At 39.2% G+C, this 13,139-nt stretch overlaps 1 protein-coding gene across 2 annotated transcripts in view; it reads right to left on the reverse strand.

The window, feature by feature from the left end:
* Positions 1-2,264: 2,264 nt before the first annotated feature.
* Positions 2,265-13,139, reverse strand: part of LOC131432001 (homeobox protein Hox-D3) — a 35,566-nt gene continuing 24,691 nt past the window's right edge. For both annotated transcript variants that reach the window (XM_058598013.1, XM_058598012.1), the window contains one exon: positions 2,265-5,395. In XM_058598013.1, coding sequence (XP_058453996.1) covers positions 5,167-5,395 — 229 coding nt within the window. In that variant the 3' untranslated portion in view covers positions 2,265-5,166. The remainder of the gene's footprint in view (positions 5,396-13,139) is intronic.

Below are 13,139 nucleotides of genomic sequence, written 5' to 3' on the forward strand. Positions count from 1 at the left end.
AATGCAATTTATCCTCAATATACTCTCAGAAATTGCAATAAAAGTTGAGGGTTTGTTCAATAAAATGTGTAAAAAATATCAACTCTTGTCTGTCCCATATGAAAATTACCAACTGATAATTAGCAGGATTAATTCAGTGCAAATTTCAATAATTTCATTTGTTGCAATATTGGAATAGCAAAGGTGTATTACCGATACTTCATGTAATAATACCATGATTCAGCGTTAGGTAGCACAAAAAATCAAAAAACTCGATAATAAAATTTTAAATGTCTTTTTCTCGACATGCCGATTTTCCATATGGGACTTATATGCAAGTATGGGCAGAATACGTCACTAATAGTACTATTTCTGCTGAATTAGAAGTTTTAGCCATTAGGTCTTCGAACTTGATCAATGACTCAATAGTAGCTTTCAAATGAGCCTAAGCTTGTTGAATTCGGTTTCGTCATCTCCGAGGAAATTGAGTGGCTGGAGAACCATGATCGATCATGATTAAAATGACCCAGTAGTAGCTTTCAAACGAGCCTAAGCTCAATAAAATCGGTTCAGCAATCTCCGAGAAAATTGGCTTTCAAATGAGCCAAAGCTTGTTGAAATCGGTTAAGCATTCTACGAGAAAATTGAACGGAGACATAACACATCCCTCTCAACAGGCCGTTCAATTTTGTTGGTTTGTGAGCGCTTGTTGAACGACATATTGCACGAAATATTCGTTCAATTTGCTGGAACGGTTTGTTGTTGTTTTTTCTCTTGCAAAAATAGTGTGAAAATTAAGTGTTACCTTTACATAGAAAGAAAATTTGTTGTTATTCTACGTAAAGTAGAAGTATTGTGCAGGTATGTATTGTTAGTTTAAACAAATAAGTGGAAAAAACTTCAGAAATTCTGCAGTAAAACTAGTCCAACGGGGCTCCAACTCCTCATGTTAAAAATGGCTCAACAATGGACCTCTGTCGGCCGGGTTTGTTGAACGAAAAAAATTGCATTCGGTTCAACGGTCTGTTTCAAAATCGGCAAACAAAGGTCCCGTGTTGGCCTCCCGTTGAGCGATTGATTGGACTTTCATTGGACCAATGATCCAACGTATTGGACCCATGAAGGACCACCGTTGAACGTTTTTTTCTAAGTGGGATGCGTTTCAGCTTGTTGAAATCGGTTCTGCCATTTGCGACCAAAATGAGCGGAGAGAAAAAATGGTGTTTTGTCAGTTACGTCACTTACACCATTATATCTCCGGAACCGGAACTATCAGCTACTTTATTCTCGAATTTGATCCACAGTTCAATAGTGGCTTTCAAATGAACCAAAGCTTGATGAAATCGGTTTAGCCATTTCCGAGAAAATGGAGTGTATATACAAAAAGTGCGGTTTGTCGATTACGTCACTACTACGATCATAACTCCGGAACCGCAAGTTTCAGCCACTTGAATTTTTAAATTGACTGGAGTGTTTCTTCACTGAAACAAAATCTCGGTTGATTTTTCAATAGGGCGTATAAGCAAGTGACAGTTTCTCTTTAATCACTCTCTCTTTCGATTATTGTGGTGTGATTAAAAAGATTTTCTTTCACTATTCTGTTTGAAAGTCGAAAGTTTCGGGTATCATTTCATGCAAAGAGTTTGGTGATAAACGTGAAACCCGTTTGGTAATTAATAGAAGAGAAAGTAAACAAAGAGAAACTGTCACTTGTTTATACGCGCTTTTGAAAAATTAACCGAGAAATGCTTAATCTTATGTCGTTTTTGTTTTTAGCGCTGCACCGGTGTAGTGTAGCACTGTCTATATTCGCTCCAATTTGAGTGTAATCAAGGCATCCTTTTCTGCCCTACACCGATGTAGTGCAACCGTTAAAAACCGAAAATGCTATTAGCGTGCTGGAATATGCTGCTGTTGTGTGTTCGCCTTGTTACCAAAACAATATTTGTTAGTTGAATGATTGTTATCCGTTGATGCAAAAGATGAGGGAGATTTTTGTCGGTTTGACAGCAATTATATCCCGATGGCTTGTCTCTGCTAGGAAATAATATGACAACTTATGTAAATACAATAAATTGCTAATCAATGGAACGACGCAATAAAACGCACTAAATCTTCTAACTGGTCTCTAAGCCTTTTCAATTTGTATGTACTGTAAGTTGATGTTCAAACATTCTTTCTTGTATTCTTTCAGGAGTCAAGAACAAGCATTTTGATGAATACGCTATTAAGAAAAGTATCATTACACCACTTACTAAAACGTAGTTATTCATTGGAATAAATAATTCTTAATAACAGCCATGATCATTTATTAAACTTTATTTTGTAAATCTTAGGAGTAATATTTTTCTTGCTAACATAATTTCACAATTCACTAATACCATTCATACTCTATGCTTTACAGAATGTGTGTAAATATATTATAAGTTTTTTGTAACGACAAAAGTTTATCATTTGTCCTTTACCACACCACAAGCTCCGCTTGTGATTTGTACTTTGCTGCCTACTTCAATATATATATGTTCCTTAATCTGCTGCTGTATTTGCATATGTAGGTATGTTCAGCAATATCAGTTCAGTACAACCAAATCAGTATAGCGTACACGCACGGAGCAAATGTGATTCCTTATGTTTGATATTCTGCTCGCGGGATGATACCAGTGGGAAAATGTCTGTTATCTGAGTTAAAATCTGGCTTATACTACATTTCTTATTGGTACATGCGCGTATGTAGGAATAGATACTATATGGTAATATGTACAGGCATTAGGAAGGAAGTTTCCTCAGCACTCCCATATACAGCAGCGACAAATAGTATATCTTTATGATTTTCGGCATTTTACAAGTGATTGGCACACACTATTCGTAAATGTCTCCACAGTTGAAATAGAGAGAATCTTCGCACTGCACAAGATTTCGTTTCCCTTCGCACTCCTACAGCGTGGGCACGTGAGTTAGAGGGACGGAAAAGTACAGGCGATGTAAGGCACTGGCGGAGAATGCACTTCAGCGATACATCCAAGGCTCTAGGAGAACGCAATCTAACTATTTACATTGGACTAAATTGAATCATTCCTGGCGCTGTAATTTTCACTGCACAAGAAGTAAATTAAACTGTACTAACAACGTTAAATAAACTTAAACTTAATATATATTTTAACAGCTTGCATTCGTTTCAGTGCAGCTATAAATTATCCTATTAGGCAAGAAATTTATCTCCTGTTTTCTTTGGTAAGACATTTGGATTTTGTTGTTTCTGGTCACCTGACCTATGAAACTTATAGAGTGTTCGCAAGCTTACGGAAAAAAATTATACAAACAATTGCATTTATCCTTTACAACATAAATATCAAATGAGCAGGCTAAATGTTTTTAAGTGAATTAACAAAAAGTCTACAAAAGAATATAAATTTTCGTCTCCATAACTTTCTGAACTCGAAAATCATTCCGTACTATTTTTCAATAAGTTCACGGCATTTACTTGAGCTTGTGTGTATGTTAGAAAAAATATTTCCCCGAGATGGCTGGATCGATCTTCACAAAATTAGATTTCGATAAAAGGCGTAATAGATCAACAGGAAATTGTTATTTTAATTTTTATTACAATCCAAAGCGTGCAGACGACTAGAAGTTGGAAATAAAATAGATCTTATTATACATTCTAAAGTTCACTGTGACAAAAATTAAACAAAACAGATTTGCTTCGATTAGTAGGTTTATGATATTGAATAATGTCTTCCAAATTTTTTTTAATATGAACTGAGTTTGAATTTTAGAGCCCAGTTTTAAATTCCAAAGTGAACGGATTTAAATGTTTTGCATTTTCTTCTGTTATTCAGCTATCCACTGCCTAGTAACATAAGTTGACTCGAGCGAATGTAAAAATGATTTCGATTATTATTTTCCTTTTATACGTTCATGTAAATGCGTGTTTTCATTAGTGATCGGTGTTTACTAGCGGGTAAATTCAATACTAAACAAATAAATGATGCCTAACTGAAAAAAAACAGAGCGATATTTCCTCTTTACTTCATCCACCCACATAATCTGACTGGCCGAAGACGGTGGGGGTTAAGTTCTGGTGTACGAGTGAATCATCACTGATGTTATTTCGTTCCACGACAACGCAGCCTTAGGGTAGTCTGAAAAGTAATAAATTTACGCCATGTGTGCTTTCGTCGAACTACTTCGTAATGTTTTGTGTGCGGACAATGTGAATGTTGTGCACTTCTTGGAAGTAGGATGCTGTGCCAACTGGACAATTGAGACAATTTTCCTCGACCAGATCCACCCGAATTTTGGCATACTTACAAACAGCACAACAAGATATGCTTGATTGATTTGGGAAAATGAAATTGCTCTGTAGGTATTCAACAGATACACATAACACAAGCGTAGTACGAAATAAAGCTTCAAGAGTTACCCACTGGCGTGGAAAATTTTACAATCGCATGCTTATCCTTTAGGTTCCATGTTCACCTTTTTCCAACCCAGTTTAATTTTGCTTCAGCCTTATAAAAGCAACGATGGTTGCCGTAAGAAACGCAATCTCGTCGTTGTTTTGAATCGTTTTCACGCCTTGAAATTATTTCTCTGGGCGTATATTGAAGATTTGTTAATGATCTCATAGATTAACAAATTAAACTCAGATAGCCTTGACTTACAGTCTATTCAACAAATTCTGTAGCCGATCATTGCCTAACGAGATTCGTATGGTTCTGCTGACATAAAAATATACCAAAAACATTCTAAGTTCTCTTAACTATACCATTCGCTACCTGCATCTTTTACACCTTGAAAGATTAAGGAAGTTAATTGAATGATGCTCTATTTATGTCCTAAATTTGATGCTATAAACATTCATTCAAGAGCCCCTAATTGTCAAATTTTGCAGACGGTCCCATTTCAGTTTTCTTTCCATTGTGATCGACATTACTTATAGCGTTCGGAATTATAATAATTGCGTAGAAGTATCGTTGAAATCCATAGAACAAACTTTGACTGTACAGTAGTGATAAATAATTGTTGGTTTTGGAGCATTAATCTGTCGAAATGGATTTTATTCTACTTTTGACTTTCTGCTCGATACAACTCTTCCGAGTTTTGATGATTAATGTGCATATCGTTTCTATTTTTCTGGTTCGATCCGATTTTTGGTGAATTTTATTTGTACGAGAATCATTCGTTTTAGCGCAAAAAAGGAGGTAGCACATAACTGTGACTAACGCCGTCCTCAGATTTTACGATTCCAAGTGATTCCGATTCATCACCTGGTTGGCACGTGGTAGGTGCACCATAGTGGGACTGTTTTAACGTAGGATCCTCCAAATGGCAGTTGTTAGTGTACTTCGGATCGTCGATGATATTGACGGCGTGTATATACTTGCTGTCGTCCATATATTTTCCGTTCGTGACACTGAAAAAGGGAACAAAACGTATAACCACTCAGTCAGTATATGTACTATATATTTATCATTGTAGAAGAAATAAAAAAGTGTTCAAAATAAATAGGATTAATTTTAGGTTTTTTTTTGTAGCGTGCATTCCATAATTCTACCATTGCTCATATTATTTTTATCAACATTTGTGGCTAGAAGTGTATTAGAGGACGGAATACACATTAAAACAATCTTTATAACTAACCAACCCGAACTGACGGGTTTACATCTCATCCAAGTCAGTCGATAAAACAAAACCGCTTACGTTGGGGACAGAAGAAACCAAGTACAGTATTGTGTAGTGAACAATAGACCTCGAAAATGAGTGAACCAAACGAACAAAAGCTACCGCCGGTACGAAAGAATACAATTATTGTTGACTTCAGACAGTGCAAAATTCGACCTTCGATACGAGAACTTGAAGGTTTGCTTAAGGAGCAAATGCATCTTGACATTAAACGTGTGCATTTACTTCAATGCAATAAGACAATAATGTTGTTTATATCCAGTTCTATGAAGAGTTGGATGCAATTCAATTCGCTAAAGACAATAATAATGTGCACTATGTGGAGCATGAAAATATCAAGTACAACATTCCGGTATATATGGAAGATAGTGCTATAGAAGTGCGTGTGCATGATCTTCCCTCATGCGTCCCCGATCCTTATATTCGCGCAACTATGTCCCAATACGGAGAGATTCTCTCTATCGAAAAAGAAAAGTGGAAGATTTTTTTCCCCGGTATTCTAAATGGCGTACGTTTGTTACGCATGCGCTTGAGGAAGCCTATACCTTCTTATGTGACATTCGGTCAGGATACAAGAATACCGTGCAAATCACTTGTTACCTATGACAATCAGATGGCCACATGTCAATATTGCCAAAAAGCTGTTCACTACGGTAAGCCATGTGATAAACCGAACAAGGAGACAACTATATCAAAGGACAACGGTGCTTCCTTCACATCAACCCCAAGCAACCCCAGTACAGCTGTGACAGTCACCAACAACAGGGAAGTATCCCCTTCAACGAAACCATCCAACGTAACCCCTATAGAACAAAGTACACCAGCTGCAGTTAACAGCTTACCATCCAACCAACCAGCAACTGCAAACAATGTACAACAAGGCGTATCTACAGCAACTAGCAACGAAATCAACAACAATACCACGGCAATGGATGACGAGACGAACCACGAACAAACTGCCCCTCAATCCTCGCAGGAGGAAAATGGAAGCTCCTCTCCCCCTAGAAAAAGGATGACAGCGAGATCCAATACAAAAAAAATTATCTAAAAATTCAGCTAAATCGGCCACATAAAGCTTGTACGCAAATAGGCCTGAATAAAATATCTTTTAAATAAAAAAAACTAACCAGTCATTAAGATATGTTTGATAAATAACTTGAATTGTCAGTTTTATTGCAAATAAAGGGTGTCGCTAGTCTTACAAATCAGTTGCTCGATTCTCGACTCGGAAAGGTTAACAATGTTAACGGGTTCGTTGCGCTTGTCAAGAAATTGTTACTCGTAATAGAATCAGTTTCACCATTCATTAGTTAAAGTGAGATATTCTAGACCTGATCGAAGAATTGATGCATTCGCTCGGTATTATCATATAACTATTACAGAAGTATTTCACATTGTGGCATGCTTATCGTGGTATATTCTCAGGGTCGAAGCTAATGTATTGGATCCGAGTTCATCTTAATACGTTTATTGTACGAAGAGTAACCAACAACATAATGTCGTGACCACCGCTAGAGCATAACGGCTCATTATCGAAGCATGTCTGAAAAATCATGAAACTTTTGCGAATCAGAGTTACAGGTTCAAAGCCCTGATAAAGGTGGATGGTTGTGATGACTCTGACCATGATAATCATGTGAAGAGCAAGCGAACCACATTTCTATATACAACGCATATCAGCGGATGCACAAGCTGAACAGTACTTTTTACAGTATTTAGCTAGACAAGCAGTTCAAGAGAATAAACTCCTCTGGAGATGTAATCAGCTTGTGGAATCCTATCCATGAAGCTGTGACCAACACAACGCGGAAAGTGATAAGTACTGATCAACAACGAAGACGAAACGACTGGCTCGATGATAAGTTCCAGAGAATAACAGACACGAAGAATGACAACACAAACCGAATCCTCAATAGCGGTACTGGGTGACAAGAGCAGAAAAGATGCGAATTCACCGGTTACACAAGGAAAATATTACAGCTGAAACGCAAGAAATCATGAATCATAATTATATACGGAGAAACTATACCGCGGGCAGAGGAGTGTGACACAGTTTTGTTTCCGGTATTCGTCATGTGCAATGAATGACCGAGAGAGAGGAATCAGCTGATCAATACAACGCAGTGGTACGTGAACGGTAAACGTAAAGAATAGGTGAACGTAAAAAATGACGGACAAACAGTGAAATCATTAACTATAGAGGAAGTTACAAAAGGAGTAAGGATGCGGGTAAGGACGACATCCTGGTCGAGCATATCAAGCACGGAAATTAGCAGCATTACCAGTTGATCAACCGAGTACTTCTCATTATTCGCATTAATTTGATAGTCCCACGACAAAAGGGCCTAATTGCTTATGAGAGCCTCTCTACTTTTACTTTCTCTTTGCATTATTATGGAGTCATTACTGCAATTTCTTGAAAGATTCCTTTATATATCGAAAGTTTGTGGTTTTAACTCGAAAGTTTTGCGAAGAGTAAGGCGTCATATCTAAAATCATGAAAGAAAAAGTAAACAAAGAGAGACAGTCATTTGCAGTTAGGCCCTTTTGTCGTGGAACTATCAAATTAATGCAATGCACTTTTGAGCTTGTTGTTCTACATTGCACTCGATGGTGTGATTAGAAGATTTGGCTTTAGGGACGACATTGAACTTATTGGAATCTATCACTGTCTAGTGGAGGAAGCTTTCATGCTTCTCAAAAGGAAACAGGTTCGATAACAAATTCTGCCAAAATAAAGTACATGATTGCTGGTATTGATAGAGGGAGGTCATATGTTTACTTTTAGATACTTGGGTTTACTTTGAGATAATTGGTACAACCACGTTTCCCGCGAAGTACGAAGATGTGTAGCGGATGCGACTAGAGTTTTTTCACGCTCTCAGCCTCAGGTCTCGCAACTTGCAAACAATATGTGCGCTGCATGAAACATTGATTCTTGAAATGACATGGAATGGGAAATCTTCAGCGGCGGAAAATAAAAAAATCAAGAGTTATACAAAGTATATAGAGGCATGAATATCATTAAGCTTATCAGACTTCAGTGGACTGGTCATGTAGTGCGAATGTCGGAGGAAGAATTTGCGAAATTAATATCAAGCAGGGAACCAGGTTCAGGTTGGTAACTTCGTTAAAGGCCACTGGAGAAGTATCGCTCAAGACCGACGACATGTCTACGACCCTGACGAGGAGCTACGCTGTAGCCATCAAGATATCGAGGCAGTTAATGTTGTGCATCGACTAACGAGATGATGATTGGTATACAGGGTGCGTCAGCTGGATGTATCCTGTTGCAACATTGAACAACTCCGCTATTTTTCAGTCGATTTTCACAAATGAATAAGTTTTTCGATATTCTATACCATTTATTTTAAATAAGATTAAGAATACAACATCGAATAAATAACCACCCCCATTTGATACATACAATGAAGCTCTTTTGCGGATATTTTGCAAAACATTGAACAGCATTTTGAGATTTATCGCTGCTATTTCAGCTTATATATTAGCTTTAAATTCGTTAAATGTTCTTTGGCTTGCTGGAATGATCTTTACTATGGTCATAAAAAGAAAAAAATAGAAATAAGCCAAAACTAAATAAAATGGAAATTAAATACGGGGCAAAATAAACGACAGTAATAATAAGACACTTTTTTTTATTCAATAATATAATATAATATTAAGGCACACTGCTTAAGCTCTAAGATGCCAAGGGTATTTACTAATCTTAATTATCGTCTAACTTAAAACTAGAGTAGTATCATTATGTAATATAGTATCTGGCGATCGGTAGTGGCCGGTGAATTGAATTTAGGATGAGATGATTCCAGATGGCGATGGTAATTTTCTATGTTGGCCGCATTCTTCGGTCCGTGAGGGTCCGCGGGAAACACCCCCAGGCTACGAAGGCCCGGCGGGTGGCCCGCATGCTGGTCATTGACTGGAGCGGTCTTCCGGTGATGGTGATGTTACGGAAGAGAATGAAAAAAAGAAGTAAATATTGTGGGAAACGGGGTAAAAAAGGGGTGTGGGAACAAAATGTTTGAAAACGACAGAGATCTAATTAGTTGCCATCGAGATGGTGAAAAAACAGGGAAAGGGGAACGAAAAAGTTAGTGACAAAAAAAAAAGATCTTGTTAATTCCAATGAAGATGGTGAACAGGGACGGGGATCGAGAGAATCGGGCGGATGTTAGTGTCGAACCTGTAGGTGGAGATTATATTTTCTGAGCGAGGAATAACACATTACACTTGTATATCAATGTGTTTAAGGTACTGGTATATGAGAAGCATATATGAACTATCCCGACTCGCCAACACATCCCGAACCGGCACCTCAGGCGGTCTACCTCGGGCCCTGAGGGATTCCAGTAGCTTCGACCTGGCGTCACGATACTCTACGCACGACCACACGACATGCTCGATGTCCTGATAACCGTCGCCACAGGTGCAGAGCCCGTTCTCCACGATCCCGATACGCCGGAGATGTGCGTTGAATGTATAGTGATTTGACATGAGCCGTGACATAACGCGAATGAAATCACGACTCATGTTCATCCCCTTGAACCAAGGTTTCGTCGATACCTTAGGGATAATGGAGTGTAGCCATCGTCCCAGTTCGTCATTGCTCCATGAAGTTTGCCAACTTTCGAGAGTTTTCTGACGAGAAATACTGAAAAATTCATTGAAGCAGATTGGTCTTTCATAAATATCACCTTCCAATGCGCCCACTTTAGCCAATAAGTCTGCCTTTTCATTGCCCGGAATGGAACAATGCGAAGGGACCCAGACTAACGATATTAAATAAGACCGTTCAGATAAAGTTCTCAAATGTTCCCGTATTTTCACCAGGAAATATGGGGGATACTTTCCTGGCTTCATTGCCCGGAGAGCTTCTATTGAACTTAGACTATCCGTGACAATGAAGTAATGGTCTTTGGGCATGGTTTCAATGATCTCGAGGGTGTACTGAATAGCAGCTAATTCTGCGACGTAAACTGAAGCCGGATCACTGAGTTTGTAAGAAGCGGTGATGTTTTGATTGAAGATGCCGAAGCCTGTGGACTCGTTGATGTTTGATCCGTCAGTGTAAAACACCTTTTCACAGTTGACTGTTCTAAATTTATTATAAAAAATATTTGGGGCCACTTGAGGGCGCACGTGATCCGGAATTCCACGAATTTCTTCTCTCATGGATGTGTCGAAAAACACAGTAGAATCAGAAGTATCCAAGAAATGAGCACGGTTGGAAACAAACGAAGAAGGATTAATATTCTGAGCCATGTAATCAAAATACAAGGACATAAAACGGGTTTGAGAGTTAAGCTCAACTAACCTTTCGAAGTTTTCAATCACCAGAGGATTCAAAATGTCGCATCGAATGAGCAAACGATATGAGAGATCCCAGAACCGGTTTTTCAGTGGAAAAACGCCCGCCAGCACTTCGAGGCTCATCGTATGAGTCGATTGCATGCAACCCAAGGCAATACGCAAACAACGATACTGAATTCTTTCCAGCTTGATGAAATGAGTGTTCGCCACTGATCGGAAGCAGAAGCATCCATATTCCATAACGGACAATATCGTTGTTTGGTACAACCTGATCAGGTCTCCTGGGTGGGCACCCCACCATGATCCGGTTATTGTACGAAGAAAGTTGATTCTCTGCTGGCATTTTTGTTTCAGATACCTAATGTGACATCCCCAGGTGCCTTTGGAGTCGAACCAGGCCCCGAGATATTTAAACGTGTAGGCCTGAGCTATGGTTTCACCCCCTAGTTGAAGCTGTAATTGTGCTGGTTCTCGCTTCCTCGAAAATACAACCAGCTCAGTTTTCTCCGTAGAGAACTCGATACCCATTTGAAGAGCCCATGATGATAAGTTGGCAAGAGTATCTTGTAACGGCCCTTGCAGATCGGCAGCTTTGGGTCCTATAATAGACACAACGCTGTCATCGGCAAGTTGTCTTAGCGTGCAAGATGTGTTGATACATTTATCGATGTCGTTTACGTAAAAATTGTATAAAAGGGGGCTTAAGCATGAGCCCTGAGGAAGACCCATGTAGCTGAATCGTATTGTCGACAAATCACCATGCGCAAAGTACATGTGTTTCTCAGACAATAGATTATGTAAAAAGTTGTTCAAAACTGGCGAAAGACCATGCTGATGCAACTTCTCAGATAGGATATTTATAGAAACTGAGTCAAAAGCCCCCTTAATGTCTAGGAAAACTGACGCCATTTGTTCTTTACGAGCAAATGCCATTTGAATTTCTGTTGAGAGCAACGCAAGACAATCGTTCGTTCCTTTGCCCCTGCGGAAACCAAATTGTGTATCTGAAAGTAAACCATTAGTTTCGACCCAATTGTCTAGACGAAACAGAATCATTTTTTCGAACAATTTCCGGATACAGGAAAGCATAGCAATCGGCCGATACGAATTGTGATCGGAGGCTGGTTTCCCTGGTTTTTGAATGGCGATAACTCTGACTTGTCTCCAGTCGTGTGGGACAATATTACCCGTGAGGAACTTGTTGAATAAATTCAGCAAGCGCCTTTTGGCGGGGTCAGGCAGATTTTTCAACAAGTTGAATTTTATTCTGTCTAATCCCGGGGCTTTATTGTTACATGACAAAAGTGCAAGTGAAAGCTCTACCATCGAAAACGGTGATTCGTTTGAATTTGGTGTCGCGGCGCGGGTGATCTTCTGTTCCGGAACAGAGTCTGGGCATACTTTTTTAGCGAAATCGAATATCCAGCGGTTGAAGTATTCCTCGCTTTCATTCGTGGTGTTATGATTGCGCATTCGTCGGGCTGTGTTCCAAAGAGTGCTCATAGATGTTTCTTTCGTTAAGCCGTCTATAAACCGACGCCAGTAACCGCGTTTCTTGGCTCTAATCAAGTTCTTAGTTTTAACGTCTAACGCCGCGTAATTCCGGTAATTATCAGGTGTTCCATTTTTTCTAAATACTTTATACGCGGAGGCTCTCTCCGCGTTTAAATTTGTGCACTCTTTGTCCCACCACGGGTTGGGAGGACGGATGTTAGTTTTTGCGCCGGGTACACGTTTCGTCTGAGCTTGAATCGCAGTATCGAGAATCAAGCCAGCCAAAAACGTGTACTCTTCCTCCGGAGGAAGTTGTTGAGTTCTTTCAAGTTTCTCAGATATCGAGGTCGCATAGCTATTCCAATCAATATTTCGTGTGAGGTCATACGAAACATTGATTGTCTTCGATGGTTTTAAGCCGCTGGTGATTGATATTACGATCGGTAGATGATCACTACCGTGGGGATCAGGAATTACCTCCCACGTGCAATCCAACCGTAGCGATGTCGAGCAAAGGGATAAATCCAGCGCACTTGGTCTTGCTGGTGGTGCAGGAATCCGTGTCATTTCTCCCGTATTCAATATTGTCATATTGAAGTTGTCACAAATATCATGGATCATAGCTGATCTGTTATCGTCATGAAGACAAC

Source organism: Malaya genurostris, chromosome 2 (assembly GCF_030247185.1).
Source record: "Malaya genurostris strain Urasoe2022 chromosome 2, Malgen_1.1, whole genome shotgun sequence".
Classification (NCBI taxonomy): domain Eukaryota; kingdom Metazoa; phylum Arthropoda; class Insecta; order Diptera; family Culicidae; genus Malaya; species Malaya genurostris.